Genomic DNA, 16,086 nt, shown 5'->3' with positions numbered 1-16,086 from the left:
CTATAACACATTCAGCACTGAAAGAGTTAAATAAGGTACAGCAGGTGCTCATACGTCCCCCTCCCTCCCCTTAAAACCTGCAGACCTTCCGGGCAGAGCAGGAGCAGATGGAGTAGCTTACATGCGATAACAGTTGTGTATTTTCCTGTGGAGACGGGCTTGTACTCGACTCATCATGTGAGGATAGTAGTTATTTGACTGGGATATGGACGATCCGGGTGGCTCCTGGTTGGAGCCCAGGTTGTTCCTGCAGGTAGCAACTACTGTGAGTGCAAACTGGACTGAAGGCTCGGAGCTGGGGGTGTCCAAGCAGACCCAGCTGGTCCTGGAGATCCTCATGGTGCTGATGTGTTTGGGCGCCGTGACAGGTACAGACTCATCTGCTGATACTTAATTGTCAATTAAGGTATTTTAATTACTAAAAATTTTGTGATCTTCTCATATCCATAAAGTGGAAAAAAAGCACTTTCAGTACCAGAACAATTCATTGATTGACACAGTAGAGCTTTAAAGATTTGTTAAAGGTTAATTTACCTGCATTTCAGTATTTTAGGTGTTTATAGGATCTTCTGTTAACATAGTGCTTGTAGTATCCACTAATTAGAATTAATTAATTTCTGCCTCTCTGTCTGAGTCACAAATAAAACAAATACTTAAAAAAAAAAAAAAAAATCCACCCACTAGTCTGACCCGTGTGTCACGGCGTGTTTGTGCTTGTGTTGTTGTATTTCTGTGTAGGCAACATTCTTGTTATTGTTATTGTGGCTGCAACCAAAACTTTCCACTCGGTGACGTCGGTGCTCATCATGAACCTGGCCATCAGCGACCTCCTGGTGGGTATCGGGGTCATGCCGTTTGTTGCCCTGTCCGTCATGAACCGTGGATGGGTGGATTGCACGGTACGTCACCCGTGTTCAGTCTAGCGTGATAAAATTTTGTGCCAAAAAGTGATTGTCTGCCAAAAAGTGATTTCCGGTATTTGCCAAAAACTGATTGCTTGTAATTTAAACTGCTATAAATAACTCGTTGGCGGTTCATATGTGAAACATATGTCAAATGTATCCCTCATGAATGATATCACGTCATCTTGAGCAACAAACAACATTCCTGTAACAAGGTAGAAGCCGCAATCAGTTTTTGGCAGTGAGTTTTATGTATCCTTTATGTATGCAGTTAAAAAAAAATATTGTCGACTTGAAAAATGTCTCTTTTAAGAGCAATCTGGCCAAGAGGACAGTTGGAATTGCAACAAATGCGAAAATAGTTCTGTAAATATATTTTACGTGGACAAAAGGGAGCTGATTGATTATAATGTAAGTGCAATAACACAGTCACAAAGATACTTGAGAAACAGGCAATTTTGTAATTTTATATATAACCCCTTTGTAATACCTGTTCACCAAAGTCTGTTTAGCAACATACGTAACGATGTTACACATTAAAAAACACACGCAAACATTGGAAATCAGTTTTTGGCACAACACCGGAAACGGCGTTTTTGCTTTGCTCCACTGTGTGCACGTGTGATGAGGTTGTGTCTCTGTCTGACAGGACCTCTGTTCGTATGTGGGTTACACCTCCTCTGTGTACTGCACAGCTTCTGTACTCACCCTGGCTGCCATTGCCCTCGACCGCTACCACTCCATCATAGACTGCTTGCGCTACAGCTCCCGCTGGACCCTGTGGAGAATTTGTGCTGTGGTCCTGTGGATCTGGTTGCAGGCGCTGGCCACCAGTTGCCCCCCACTGCTGGGCTGGAGCTCAGTCAGCTATGTGGACCCCATGTACAGCTGTGCAGTGAACTGGGCCAGCAGTCCTAGTTACACCGCTTTCATGGCTTTCCTCTCGTACGTCTTACCTGCAGTGGTCATCCTCTTCTGCTACGTGAACATTGTCAAGGTGGCCCGCAGCCACGCCAGGAGGATCCACACTCTCGAGGACTCCGTGCAGCGCTGCAGGACTCTCCCAGACTATGCTCCTGGGGATTCTTCCAATCAGCACAGCGGGTGCCACCACACCCCATCGACACTGATCTACCACATAAGTGGACAGTTTGTGTCTCAAGTTGGTACAGGGGAAGAAGATTATATCAACGATGCTCTTCCTGAAGCTACCACAGAGCAGAGAAGGTCGGCGTCCAGGCGCTTTTTCTCCTTCCTGGCTCAAAGTGCCTCCCAAGTTCCTCTCCAGAACTCCCAGCAGCATCACAGCCACCATGGTGTGGTCCGGCTCTTCATGGTCATCGCAGCCTTCTTCCTCTGCTGGACCCCTTACATAAGCGTGGCCCTTGTTCAGGCCACAGAAACTGCAATTTCAGGCCAGTCCACCCTAGTCCCAAACTCTGCTGTTACTTTCTCCTACTGGCTGGTGCTGTTGAACTCTGATATCAATCCTCTACTGTACGCACTGCTTAGCAAGCGTTTCCAAAACGCTCTTCAGGGACTCAGGCAAAAAATAAGCATTCGTCTGGGGAGCGTAGTGGGAAGGGGAAATGAGCTCAGACCAGAGGGAGACGATGGAAGGAGCAGCGAGCCCAGCACGCTGACCACAACCCATCCCGGGCTGGCCTCCAGCTCTGAGAGCAACAGATCATTGTGTTCTCACTCCATTTTCACAGTCAGCACCGACTTCAAACATCAGTCTGAGAAACATCTGTGCAGTGTGTGTCATCCTCAAAAGAGGTCTACGTGGCAAGATGCATCAAGTGACAGGAGAGGAGACTGCCTGCAAGTCCCCTCCCGGCCACAAGAGGGCAGCAGACTACCTTTTTCTGCTGTGACCGAGGAGCGGCAGGCCACTTTTTTCTATGGCCAGATAACAGTGAGAGTTGAGCATGATATTACTTAGTCAGGATACCCGTGGCGTCAGACATGAGACCACAGTTAACAACTATTTTATTATTTTAATTTTATCCGGCAATGAATTGATTGTTTGGTCAAGAAAATGTAAGAAAAATGGAAATGTCCATCCCATTTTGACCTAATTTCTGATTAATCTTCCTTTTTTTTTTTTTTTTTTTTTTGTCTGACCACCAGTCTTCAACCCAAGCAAACTGACGTTATTATCACAGAAGATCAGTAAAAAAAAAAAAAAAAATCAAAGCTAACAAATAATTCATTTGTCCTAGAATTAAAAAAAAATGGAAGTAGTCACTGGACAATCCAAGGTCTCAGGCACCTTTCTGTGTGGAGTCTGCATCATCTCCTCCTTGCCTGTTTGGGTTAGGTTTCCACAGATACCTGCATGCTAAGCTAATTGTTGTTTCTAGTTTGCCTTTATTGGATAACTCAGACTTATAAGCTCAAATCAGACTGATTTGTAACCAAGACTACAGTTGTTTATATAAATAACAAAAAAAAGCAGTGTACTTCTAAATTGGTTTCCAGGTTCATCGATTTTTTTTTTTAAATTTAATTTTAAGTGTGCTGTCTCACCCAACACCTGCTAAACCTTGCCAAATTGTTTGGTTTGTCACTCAGTTGTTTACTTGATGACTTTCTTTGGCAAGAAAAAAAAACCTCGACAAGGAAATGTATTGAAAAGAAATATTTTTATATAGTACATGTGATTACACTTGAAGACACCCAACAGTAGCTCTAATAAACCCGTCATTTATTCATGTTCGGAACATCTCCTCCTCAAATGTGATAATCATATGTTGCATCTCAGTGTAAAAATCGTCATTCCTTACAAAGGTTTACATTTATGTCTAGCAATAATTCCAGAGGAATACATTATTATTATTTATTGTCATACAGAATGACAATGGGAAACAGTGCTAATGTACTCTATTGCGAAACAAAGAAAAGGCAGTGAAGTGGACTTTTTCGGCTGCATCTGCTCGTACAGTACGTGCATGCTCGTTCTGCAAGACGTCACTCGCTGTCTTCTCAAGGTTAAGTCGGCAACCAAATGCAAACAAATATAAATGTGTCAAGTTTGTCTCAATAAAGAAAGAAGGAAAAAGAAAATCGTTCAGATGAGTATAAGAAGGATAGTATTAAACAGTCTCTGTGCAGCAGTCTGTGGTGGCACTGTAAAAAAACAGATAGCACATTGCGAGCGTGTGTGTGGTCGAGTGATGTTCGTACATTCACAACAAGGCAGAGTTTCCACCGTTGCTTTACAAGGCGTGTACCTCAGTTTCTCTCGGGGGTCAACCACACCATGGTGGCTGTGATGCTTGCCTCAGAAATGTGATAAACGAAAGCAGACAAAGGTTTCTTTTTTTCTTCTTCTTTTTTTTGATCACTAGAAGAGCCGTGTGTCAGCACTCCTCTCCTCAAGCCACAGTGGGACAGTTTTCCAGTCTGTAATTCCCACGCGAAATGAAACGATGTAATTGAACTGCTGCACATTTGTCTGTGTGCATATGATACTAAAATGTTAAAAGAGAGGCTCAGAGATAGCTGTGTTTAAAGTAATTAAAGGGGTAGTTCCATTAACCTGTCAGCCTTATTTTGAGATATCAAAGCTTTTAACAATATTTGAATGTGTTTGTTTAAATTGCTTGCTTAATAAAATGTTCACGCTATTTCCTACTGGTGTGCTGGCAACATAAAGCAAGTGTTAGGCAACTGCTTTGTGGATGGATTGAAAGCAATCCCACTGTTTGACAAACACCTCAATGATATAATGCATTGAAAGCGAATGTAGATATCGCGTGACTAAACTGTGGGGCCCGAACAATGAGTGAGTGTTGACAGAAGTGGGAGTCTAGCCCAAGGAAAGCACATAACCACGGGGAGCCAATCAGTGCGGATGAAATGAAACTGACCTCTTCTCTAAGAGTGAATAGAGAGACACATTGTGAAAGCTTCTTCAGCCCAGACTGATCCTCAGACGTCCAGACAGGTCCCTTCACACCAGATGAGCTTCACAGGTCCACTACTCCGGGACATCCAAGGTGTGAAATATAGCTATGTACAAGTGCACAAAAGGCAGGTATTTGTCACTAAGTTTACACCCGCAGAAGGCTACCGGGCCTCGTGTTCTGTTTTCAGGCATTCAGCTTTGTAGGCATTCTTCTTTGGATCTTAGAGGTGTGTAAATGTGTACATGTTAAAGCCAGCTGGTCTACAAGGTGTTAGGGCTGCCTTGAGAGATGTCTGCCTCTTTATTCCTCCTCACTGAAATATATCAGGCAAGTTGGCGAGTCTTCCCAGAGGCGAGGAATCAGAGGAATGATTAAGAGGTACAGCAAAATTAACGCATGGTTCAATCAGTTATACCTGATCATTTTAAGGATTACAAATGATAGAAGTCCATGCACCGACTTGGTTAACTTGTGAGCAAGAATGATGCCGAATGAATGAAACGCGATCTTCCCCCTCGGTTGAAAAGCTGCAGATCAGAGGGCAGTCCAAAAGGCAAGGAACCAGGCAGATCACGTGGGTTAACACCCCTCATTTCCCTCCCACCTCATGTATATGTGTTTGTGTGATGATATTTCATATATTCAAAGTGCATATGTTGACATGGAGGTCCTGGCTCTCCCTCTCCAGTTGAGCCCTGTGCCAGCTCCGGCCTCTCCGCTGCCCTCTGCTGGCTCGTCACGTTTGCGCAGCTTCTGGCTGAGCTGGATAATGCACTGGTCCCAGTCCTCTGGTAACAGCAGCATTAGGAAACCCAAGCAAATGATGAACACAGCAATGAGGCGCACCGAGTTAAAGTGAATTTCACACGTGTAGAGGTCCACCACTGTAAAAAAACAAATAAATAAAAAGGTACTGTGTCAATAGAAGGGAACAACTGGGTTTATGTAAATGAATGTAAATTGTAACTGTGCGTGTTTATGAAATAAAAATGGTTAGTTGTACATCGAGAGGGAGCCTGGTTTGAAAATTAAATGGAGTCTCTCATCAAATATAGATAGAAACCTTTGGGAGAATCCAGTGCCATCAAATATTAAATGGTGACCAGATATAAAAAGCAGCTAGCACTCTTAGAGGAAAGCCAAGAGACTTACTGGCGTTTACAGGAACACTTAGGACAATGCCAAGGGAAATTAATGTCGGGTATGTTATCGCGATGCCAAAGTTCACCAGGACGTTGAAAGCTGTAGGAACAAAGCAGAATTAGAGCAGCAGCGGACTACACGATGAGAATGTTGCTATTTGTAGATTACACAACCAGCCGGTGCACATTACTGCTCTGTCGCCATATACCGAAAAGCAGGGCTGCGACCCCACAGAGGTAGGCCCATGGGATGTCTCTGAGTGATTCGATGTACTCCACATGTGTAAAATACAGCATGACTGGCACAAAGCTGACGAAAACAAAATTGGTGCTTCCAACGATGCTCAGAAAGAGTGCAGCCTCTCCAAATTTGGCACTTCCCAGCACCATCTTAAAGAGCACCTGAGAATAAAGAGGAAGGAGAGTGATGCATACATCGAATCTGCCCTCTTCAGGAGCTGAGGTATATTACAGAGGGCGAAGCCTGCCAAGTACCTGCCATGTCTCTGGCCCAGGGCCACTGCTGTCTGTTTATCACATTAGGGCGGCACAGACAGCAGGGCAAAGGAGACCAGACCCTGTCAAAACATAGCTATATAATATCTGTCCTGTAACCTCCTTGATCAGGGTAACACAGCCTGAGGCCTGCAACCAAATGCGTAGGTATTGCGTACTTCTGGCAGGTGAGTCTCACACTACATAATCCCCTTCTGTCTTCTGCCACCTGGTTACATAATTAGAAGGGAGCTAGACAGGGCAACTTACAGAGACGTGTCCATACATACAGCATGCTTACCTATTTTTTATTCCACCGTGAATAGAAGTGGCGCTACAATGGAACTTTATGCTCAGCGGTACAATACACACTGAGAAATGCAATCAAATCCTAGAGGTTTTGCGGATCGATCTAAATACCGATAGTATCGATACCAACGTTGGCATTGTATCAGATCGATACTAGCATAAAAGAATGTCCTCCAAGTTCAGTATGTAGCTCACTGAATTGTGTGGAAAAGTATACCTCAAACATGCAATATGAAAAATGTCCTTTTTGTGTATAGACTATAGCACACGGAAACAACAGAACCCAAAGTGTTTCAGAGACGGACAGCTTCAATATGCACGAGTAGCTGAAAGGTGTGTTTTTGTTATATCACTTGATGATGCTTCATCTCATAAATCATAAGCTGCTTTTGTAGTTTAAAAGTATCGATATCATCAATGTTGGCCCTGGATTTAGTTGATATCACATCGATATCAAAATCTGCAGTATCGTACAGCAAATACCTTATAGAGCGCTGACATCGAAGCAGAGGCCACGACCAAAGCAATGCCGATGACCGAGTGGCTGTGGAATCCATCGGCATAGGTCATCATTACGATGCCCGCTATGGCCAAGATAGCAGCTACTATCTATACAGAGAAAGAGAGAGAGAGAGAGAGAGAGCGCAACAGTGAGTGAAGGATGGACAACATGCTGCTCACAGTTTGGTGAAAAAGGCACCTTATCCCCTTACCGCCGCGGAGGGACACAGCAGGCCCACATGGCCTCAGCTTTGTCATTCAGTGCAGAAATAACAAGCCTCACAGAACCAGGCTTGAAGCAGCCTAATTAGTGGGTGGGTTGTTATTTCATAGGAAACAAGCTTTTCATTTGATATTTACATTTTCTACGTGCAGTGCAGAAAAGACCTGCTCTCAGATTCACCCTGTAAGCGCTTCCAACACAGGACAGGCAGCTTTTACAGTGTTGGCTTGATTGTGTTACACTGATTTCCGTTACAAAGCCATCGTGTTTACAAACCAAATCCCCCCTCACACCACTCCCCGCCTCTGCAATTATCACAGCTTCAAGATGGCAAGAATCCATCAGCTTCACCCTGCTCGGGGTCAACTGTGATGCGTAAAAGGCAAACCTCTTGTGTTTTATTGCATTAAAATCTGGTTTGTCTGGGTTATATGTTCATAGTGTATATGTGAGAACTGTACAGCAGTGATGGGGCTACGGTGCAGCCCAGCTGAGTGGATTAGCACCGCATTAAGGAGGTGTCGGGAAGATAAATGAGCCGCGTGTTTTTGCTTGGCCAAAGCACCTTAAGCAAGTCTGGCTAAATGTCTCTTTCTGCACTGCAGGCTGCCTGTCAGTCACTGCTACACCTTTCATTTTAGAAAATGGCCATTTGCTCACGGCGTCAGCAACAATTTAAGATGTTTCAGCACAATGTGGAGGGTCAGAGGGAGGAAGGACTGTGGCTTCACCCAAACTTGTTCTGCAATGAGCAGGCGTGACCGATTAGTCCGGTGGGTAGCTTATGTCATTACGGTGGCGTAACTGCAGCACGTGGACCTTGCACTTTTTACAAATCATAAATCTAAACATGGGTCACACAGAAAAAAAAACCACCGAGTGGAGCTAGTCATCGGTTTTATCCACAAAGTACCACTGAAAAAAACCTCCCTGTTTAACAAGGTTGATGTAGCATCCCCCTCATCGCTCTCTCTCTCTTCCCTTTCTGTTTCTCCTCCTTCACTTTCATGAAATACTTGTTCAAGTTCCCCTGCATTACTGCAGACATCCAAACACTGCAATCCTTACTACCAGGCAACAGAGAGCAAGAGAGGGGAGGGCGTGTAAGCGAGTGAGTGAAGCGGGACTATTACTGTACTTGTCTCTTACCGAGGCTTTTCATCACAAATAATGGGGGTGACGAGTCGGGGCATACACAAGGGAGAGACGGGGTGCTTGTGAGTGTGTGAGAGGAAAAAGGGGGGGCATCGTGCGAAGTGCGGGACGGCTGCAGATGTGAAAGCATCTGAGGCGTACAGTGAGAGGAGATAAACCGATATCTTAATTCACAAAGGTAAGTAACCCCTTACTGTCCTGCTTCTCTGTCTTTATCAGTCACAAACTTGCCGGCTAACACACACATGCACAGACCAGGAACAACATTTGAATGACACTGTGATCACCGGTAGGTAATCATCCCGTGGTGCTCATAACCTGCTCTCTACTCAACCGTGCTGTGTGTGTAGCTCACAGATTCAAATGGAAATTCAGTCAAAGCAAATCATCACAAATTTGCATTTCTTTGCAGATTAGAAACCTTTTTTTTGTCATGATGGCTGATGAAGTGTAAAACTGAGTTTGGTATAAAAACTTGCAGTTAAAAATGCACATTTGACCAGAGAAGACAGTATTAGAGATGAGTGCAGCTTCTAAGAAGGTAAAACTGCAGGATAGCCTTAAATCTGCCAGTAGGTGGCAGCAACTCTGGTTTCAAAAAGAAATCTGGTTGTAAAGTAAACATCTATGACATCACGACCTCAGTAAGCACTTTCCTGATAAGTTTATAGTGTCAATCATCTGTTCTAAGTTTAGTAAGAGTTGGAAAGTATGATCCTGATAAAAGCCAAAAGGAGAGTAAATCAGGGTCTGCTTTAGTCAATGCATAAAGTGTCCTTAGATTTTCCAAGGGATTTACCGCTTTCTTGTAATGTATGGGTTCAAATGCCAGTATGGAGATGATGAAAATACCTCTTTTCTTTTTGGTCCAGTCATAAAGTAATCAGAGGTATGTTGCCATCTCATGTAGAGTCATGTTAAAGAGTAGGTTTCATAAGATTATACTGTAATATTCAAAATATAATAAACAATACAGAAAAACAAAGATAATTTTTTAATCTGTCCATATCAAACTTGGGATCATGACCCAAACGTGTGCATCGGTTTACAAGATAAGTCCTGGAGACATTTATATTCCTGTAAGGAAGAGAGAAGAAAGAAAAATTTGCCTTCCCCCCCAATCTTGTCTCGTGTCTCATGATGAACAAGATACTTTTGTATCTTTGGGGATCTGAACATAATCAAACTGATTCAATCTAGGAAGGAAAAAAAATAAAAGGTTTGGTGGACCTAGTCATAAATCACATAAATCAACGTGTGACAGTCAGCCTGTGGGGCCAATATTGGCCACGCTCTTATCTTAAATAAGTTTCGTCATAATCAGTGAGATTCAAGATAATTGGGACGCTCAAACATCTCACCAAAAAATACACGAGTGCAGTGCCCGTTCTAAACGTGGGAGTGAAGAACGGGCTGATTGCAGCTTGCAGTATTCTTCACAACCGCATCAGCGAGCGATTAAAGCCATTCGTCGCAGCTCACCATGCACACCCACGGAAAAGCAAAGATATTTAGACTTTACAACCATTTCATTTACACTCAGTGTGCCTCTATTTCCTTTTGCTGTCATTTGTTATGGATCTACGGTTTCTCATAGACAACAAAGACCCAATGAAAGCCTGAGCAGATGTTATAACATTAACGTATCTGGCCACTGATGAAAAATCGAACAGAAACTCCAGTTTATTAATTCCGTTTTACAGAACAACTGCACTAAAAACAGGATGGTGGGACAGATGATGGTGCAAAACTGCTTTACAACATATAATACTGATATATATATCTATATATATTGATGTGCTCATCCCACAGCTCGCCAATTACCTACAATGATGTAATTAGAAATCATTCATTGGCTGTCTGGGGGGTGAGTTGTGGTTATGCTCTTGCCACATTAAGTACAAAGGGGTAAATATCTTGTTGGATATAGTGACTTTATATAACATAGTAAATTATTCTTCAAAACTAATTCAAAAGACACGCTTTTGGTTGTTAGCTTGTTTACTGCAAATAAAACTTACAAGCCAAGAGGGGACAGTGTGAAAATCCTTGCTTTCTGTGTCCTGTGCTCGAGTTAGACATCTTAACTAAAAACTCATAATTTTCCCTTGAAAGAAAAAAAAAACAAAACACACGCATGCAGATATACTCACCCTGACCCCCATGAAGCGGTCTCTGAGCACGATCCATGACAGCAGGAAGACGAAGGCCTTGTTACAACAGAATAGCGCTGACACATCTGTTGTGTTGATCTTCCTGAGGGCCTGCAGGTACAGGTAGTTGGTGAGGATCCACAGCAGGCCAAAAGGAGCTACCTTGGTGAAAAACACCTTCGGTGTCAGGCCATCGTCACCGAAAAACCTGCAGCACTCCCTGTGTGCACGACCAAAATGAATACTGTTAACCTTCTAAAAATGTAGTATGATTTTAAAGCTGATGAGTATTATCACTCTGGGACCAATTAACACCAGTGAACACAAACAGCACAATCTGAAAAACACACTTAATGCCAATGAGTGACTGCAGTAATTCCCACTTCAACAGTTACATCTAAATTATGTTCGTCCCACATTATAGACACGTGGGACCAATGCTACCCTACTAGAAGAATGGTTTAATATTTAATTGCAAATTAAGATCTGCCACAAGGCATTAAAGTTAAATATTCAACTGTCCCCATTAAGAAATTAAACAACCTGTTTGGTCCTCAGGTGTTTTGTCTGGTTACATCTGACAAATATCTCAGTACAACAAAGAAATGGGATAATCTTTGCTGCTACAACAGGACATATTCAATGACTAAATCGAAGAAAACAGCTGTTTGGTATTTCATAGTGACAACAGGCAGAAATGTATTTAATGTACTCAGAAAAGTCTTCTTTCATCTTCCTCCGTTCTCAGCATTACTTGTGGACACTCTGGGGGTTCCGCTTCTGGGTATGAGTTTCCGTATGGACTTAAACATGAAGGGAAAATGGGGACAGAAATAAATGTTGCTGTGACTGATGCATGTGATGAATAACTCAGGCAAATTTGTAATGACTCAGATAACAGCCATGCAATTCTAAGGTTTTATGTATGATAAAAATCATCTGGTCTTAGATTTAGGTGAATAAAACCTCAGGTGAATTACAAAGCATGACATATTACACCATGACATTATTTATTTAACTAAAATTGAGCTAAAATGTAGAAGATGTGTGTGAAAAACTAACTACACCTTTATCGCTTCCAAAGGAATTAAGAGGTTGTATTAACACAATGCCGAAGAGGAACGACATCAGCAGCGATCTTAGAGAAGCAACTATTGCTGGCAATCAATTTAAATCCTTCATTCTACAGTGAGAAAGTTTATTCACAAGTGGAAATATTCAAGGCAGCTGTTAGTCTTCCTAGGAGCAGACATCCTAGCAAATTCACCCCAAGGTCAGACCATGCAACCTCAAAAAAGACTCTGGGAGCTACATCTCAAAATTTGCAGGTCTGAGTTAGTTAAATGTTGAGGTTTATGCTACAATCAGAAAAGGACTGAACAAATATGGCTTGTTTGGAGAGAAAGCCTCTTTGTTACAAAAAGAACGTGACCCCACAGCTAGGCTACGGGTGCAACCATACACAAAATTCACGGTTTGATATTTTTTCGATACAAAAAAATGTTCATGCCTTTTTAATTTGTCATTTACTAAAAATTATAAATATATATTTTAACTCAAAAGTACAGTTTTAAATTTAATGTTGCTGAAACAAAAATAAATAAATAAATCTATCTAATCGAGAAATCACTCATCTTTGAAAAAGAGAGTTTATTACAGAGAAATGGCTCTTTCCAAAATAAAAGCTATACTATACGCTTCTTCTGGGCTATATTCTCAGCAGCATATTAAACATATCAGGTCCCCGTAAGGAGAATCATGTGCTAACGGCTGTCTAAATGACACGGGTAAAGTTTGTAGCATGTGTGCTTGTTGTTTTTGTGTGCTTCCACTTGTCTTTGCACTAGGATGAAGTCGGTGTAAATGTGCAGTCATATTCGTTGTGTTCCCACTAGTGGTGTCAGCGTTAATCTCGTTAAAATGACATTAACGCCATAACGCCGCAAATCTCCGTTAACGAGCTAACTGCGCTAACGCAGTAGTTCCCACCAATGCAATTGAGCATTGCGTGGCACATCCGACATACTGTTTTACTTTTGTCCATGAGGCGCTTACCTTCAGGGTCATACTCATATGAAAACCAAAATAGTTCCAAACGCCACATCTGAATGAGGGTGGGGGAGGTTCAATTTGCTATGTTGCAACGAGCTTAACTTCTGTCTTGCTAGCTTGCGCTGGGCTCAGTGGATCTGCGCTTGACAGTGCAGCCTAGGCGAAGTAGTCGAACGCAGATCCACTGAGCGCTCAACACAAACAGCATCGTCAGAAGAAAAGTTGTTAAAATTTTTTTAAGATTTTGTATTGTTCGATACATATGCGTACCGAACCGAAAGCACTGTATGAACGGTTCAATACCGATACAAGTACCCCTACCCATAGCTTAGGTGTGCAAAGTTGCATCTAAACAAACGACCAGACTTCTGTAACAATGTCCTTTGGACAGATAAGTGGAGATGTTTGGATATAATGCACAGCACCATGTTTAGTAGTAACCAAGCACATATCAGCACAAACACTTCAAACCAGCTGTCAAGCACGGGGGTAGAGGGGTGGTGATTGGAGCTTGTTTTGCAGCCACAGGACTTGGAAACCTTGTGGTTGTTGAGTCGACCATGAACTCCTCTGTATACCAAAGTATACGGTCAAATGTGAGACCATCTGTCTGATAAATAATATTTGTCCCAAACTGGGTCATGCACTTGGACATTGATCCCAAGCACAACAGCAAACAGCAGAAAAAGAAAAGAATCAAGGTGCTGCAATGATCCAAAGTCCAGACCTCATTGAAATGCTGTGTTGGGGCCTAAACAGAGCTGAGTATAAATGCCCACAAACCTCAATGAACTGAAGCAACAGTGGGCCAAGAGTCCTCCACAACAAGGTAAGAGACTGATAAAGTCACACAGAAAATGTTTACTTCAAATTATTGCTGCTAAAAGCGATACCATGATTGTGTGAGGAATTCTAACCAGTCAAGTTTTAACAGAAAATACTGAGAAAAAAAACACAAAATCTGGAGACGTATGATTAACAGTCAGTCTGGCAGTCTGCTATGTTGAAGAAATGATTAATCTTTAAGTGCTTCTGCATCAGGCTTAGTCATCCACTATTCATGTTTTTCAGGCGCTGTAACTACGCACAAGAAGCTAAATGAAAATACCCTTGAATAAAAGCTGACGGTCCAAAAGCTATTGGCATGAGTCAGTAATGCAACAGAGGAACCAAACCATGACATTATGTATCAGTATCAGAATACTGCATAGTGGTCCTGCTCTGTCGTGTTACTACATTGTCTGCTGAGTAAGACCTTGCGTTGCTCTGCTGTGAGAATTTTCTGTTTCACCCTCAACTTGAGTGACTCCGCCCACACCGGACTGCTATTGTTACCATTACTACAGAGTTGTAGCGTTTACCCTGAGCGCATCTGGCTCAGTGAAAAGTGATGAAGCAGCAATAAGTGAGGAGTGGCAGGTAGCATATTTGCCAGGGTGTCCTGCTGGATACTGTAGAGCAGCGCTGCTATGAATCAGCTCCAGAGAGCTGAGTCTGCACTAAGAACACACTGCTCAAACCTCCTCTGTGGACACGACACTAATTCTGCGACAACCAATTTATCGGCGTTTCATTACAGACACTGGTTACACCACCTTAAAGCCAAACCGGTGACTGTTTTTCACGCATTATTCCTGCACTTGTGTACTTGTGCACTGTGATCCGCAGTGATTTTTAAGATACGTCAAACCTCTGCAAAGCTGCCAAATAAAGTGTTGCAGCAGCAGATATTAATACACCTAGAGGCGCGTGGATTAAACAGTTAAGCGCTGCACTTCCAGAATCATTTAGTATCACTTTCTAGCGCCTGCACAGAACTTTTATTTGGTTTCTTTAGAATTTGGCACAAACTGAGTTAATCGTTTGGGCGACTTTTGTTGTGATTTGGCGCTATATAAATAAAATTGAATTGAATTGAATTAATCCATCCTTCTTTTTATACTTACATCTAAACTGACTTAACATTACCCAAGAGCAGCCAGAGGGTCTCAAACTACAAGCTTGAATTTAAAAGATGAACGTGCAAAATGACACTTTGTGAGTTAAGAGATAAATCCTTCCACTGCTGATACGATCTGCCCGTAAATATCAAGTCTATACAACAACAGGGCTGATGAGTGCACTAAAATCCTCTCCTCACAGATATACTGCTAAAGTTAAGTCCTTGTCTCTCGTTCGGCTGCCTGCTGTCACGAAGCTATCCTTTGGTTTCTATTTCTCTGCACTGTCAGGTTCACAGAAGACGGTATTGTAATTTGTAGTCAGTTCACATGAGCTCCAACTGAGGAGTGGGAGACCCACATCCTCATGTAGGCCTTTAGAAAAAAAGGAAGGATTACATCACAGAGGAGCATCTGAAATACAGAGCCAATCCCCCGAGCTCACCAGCACACCACAGCTTCTAAACTACCGCTCTCTTTTGTCTCTTTGCACTAACGTAGCATTGCAGGTAGCAGAGATAAGACTTTTGTCTAAAGACCATGATTAATGGACTGCTTCAACTGTGAAAGCCACTGTAACACAATTAGGATTACAGTCTCGTCAGCAGGGTATGTGAGACGGCACGGCCTGCTCTTCCAAACAGGTAAATATGTGGCGGCGTTTTGCAAATAAAATCTGAAGAGAGGATGACTGTGTTTACCTGACAAGCAAAAACAGAATTAGCTTATTCAGCGAGATTGAAAATGGACCTAAATGATAAACTGTAAGCAGCTGGTGAATCAGGCTGAACATGTGGCGTTTGTTCCATGAAATACAAAGAGGACAGAAACTGTCACACAGTGTTTGAAAAAAATCAATTAGTACATCTCTATCATCTCACTAGTACACTGCCAGATGTTACGTGGTGGTTAATTTCGTTGGGGAATCAAACTGACCTTTTGAATGGATATTTTGGTAAATCCCGATTAGTTGTATACTTGTTGTAACTAGAAAAACTGGATAGAAAATAAAAAGGGAGAATAAAACTCATATGGGATTTTTAATACAGATACTGAGACCACAATTGGGCAATCTAAACATCAGATATTCCTTCATATCGGAGGATACTTTTTGATGCTAGGCACAAATTTCACTGACATTTAAATTTCGAAGCCCAACTTTGCTCGGATCAGCTGGTTTCTGTTTCCAAACATTTGGCTGTGTAGCCAACACTGAAGTTGTGGGTTGCATACAGGTAGAAGAATTATACAATGTCATCACTCATAACGTGGTTAAAGTGTGTTTCTCCCATCTAGTCTT

The 16,086-nt window shown here is 42.4% G+C and overlaps 2 protein-coding genes across 3 annotated transcripts in view; one reads left to right on the top strand and one right to left on the bottom strand.

Moving 5' to 3' along the window:
• Window positions 1-19: 19 nt before the first annotated feature.
• On the top strand, window positions 20-2,981 carry LOC113034820 (5-hydroxytryptamine receptor 1D). Its single transcript, XM_026189890.1, has 3 exons — window positions 20-368; window positions 739-899; window positions 1,552-2,981. The coding sequence occupies exons 1-3, from the start codon at window positions 206-208 to the stop codon at window positions 2,845-2,847; spliced, it is 1,620 nt and encodes a 539-aa protein (XP_026045675.1). The 5' UTR covers window positions 20-205; the 3' UTR covers window positions 2,848-2,981.
• Window positions 2,982-3,531: 550 nt separating this feature from the next.
• The window catches only part of slc35f3b (solute carrier family 35 member F3b), a 49,359-nt gene continuing 36,804 nt past the window's right edge, over window positions 3,532-16,086 (bottom strand). The window contains exons 4-8 of one of the 2 annotated variants that reach the window (XM_026190033.1): window positions 10,795-11,014; window positions 7,246-7,371; window positions 6,168-6,360; window positions 5,969-6,058; window positions 3,532-5,700 (exon numbers count right to left, since the gene is read on the bottom strand). In XM_026190033.1, the coding sequence (XP_026045818.1) occupies window positions 5,459-5,700; window positions 5,969-6,058; window positions 6,168-6,360; window positions 7,246-7,371; window positions 10,795-11,014 (871 nt within the window). In that variant the 3' untranslated portion in view covers window positions 3,532-5,458. The remainder of the gene's footprint in view (window positions 5,701-5,968; window positions 6,059-6,167; window positions 6,361-7,245; window positions 7,372-10,794; window positions 11,015-16,086) is intronic. The other variant, XM_026190034.1, reaches the window with a different exon arrangement.

This window comes from Astatotilapia calliptera, chromosome 13 (assembly GCF_900246225.1).
Source record: "Astatotilapia calliptera chromosome 13, fAstCal1.2, whole genome shotgun sequence".
Taxonomy (NCBI): Eukaryota; Metazoa; Chordata; class Actinopteri; order Cichliformes; family Cichlidae; genus Astatotilapia; species Astatotilapia calliptera.
The sequence above is the reverse complement of the archived record's forward strand: the minus strand, read 5'-3'. Positions and strand labels throughout refer to the sequence as shown.

Bases quoted from the DNA above. Each gene is read 5' to 3' on its own strand.
- LOC113034820 (XM_026189890.1), top strand. From the start codon at position 206: ATGGACGATCCGGGTGGCTCCTGGTTGGAGCCCAGGTTGTTCCTGCAG. The intron at 369-738 runs GTACAGACTCAT...ATTTCTGTGTAG, and splicing joins GTGTTTGGGCGCCGTGACAG to GCAACATTCTTGTTATTGTT. The intron at 900-1,551 runs GTACGTCACCCG...TCTGTCTGACAG, and splicing joins GTGGATGGGTGGATTGCACG to GACCTCTGTTCGTATGTGGG.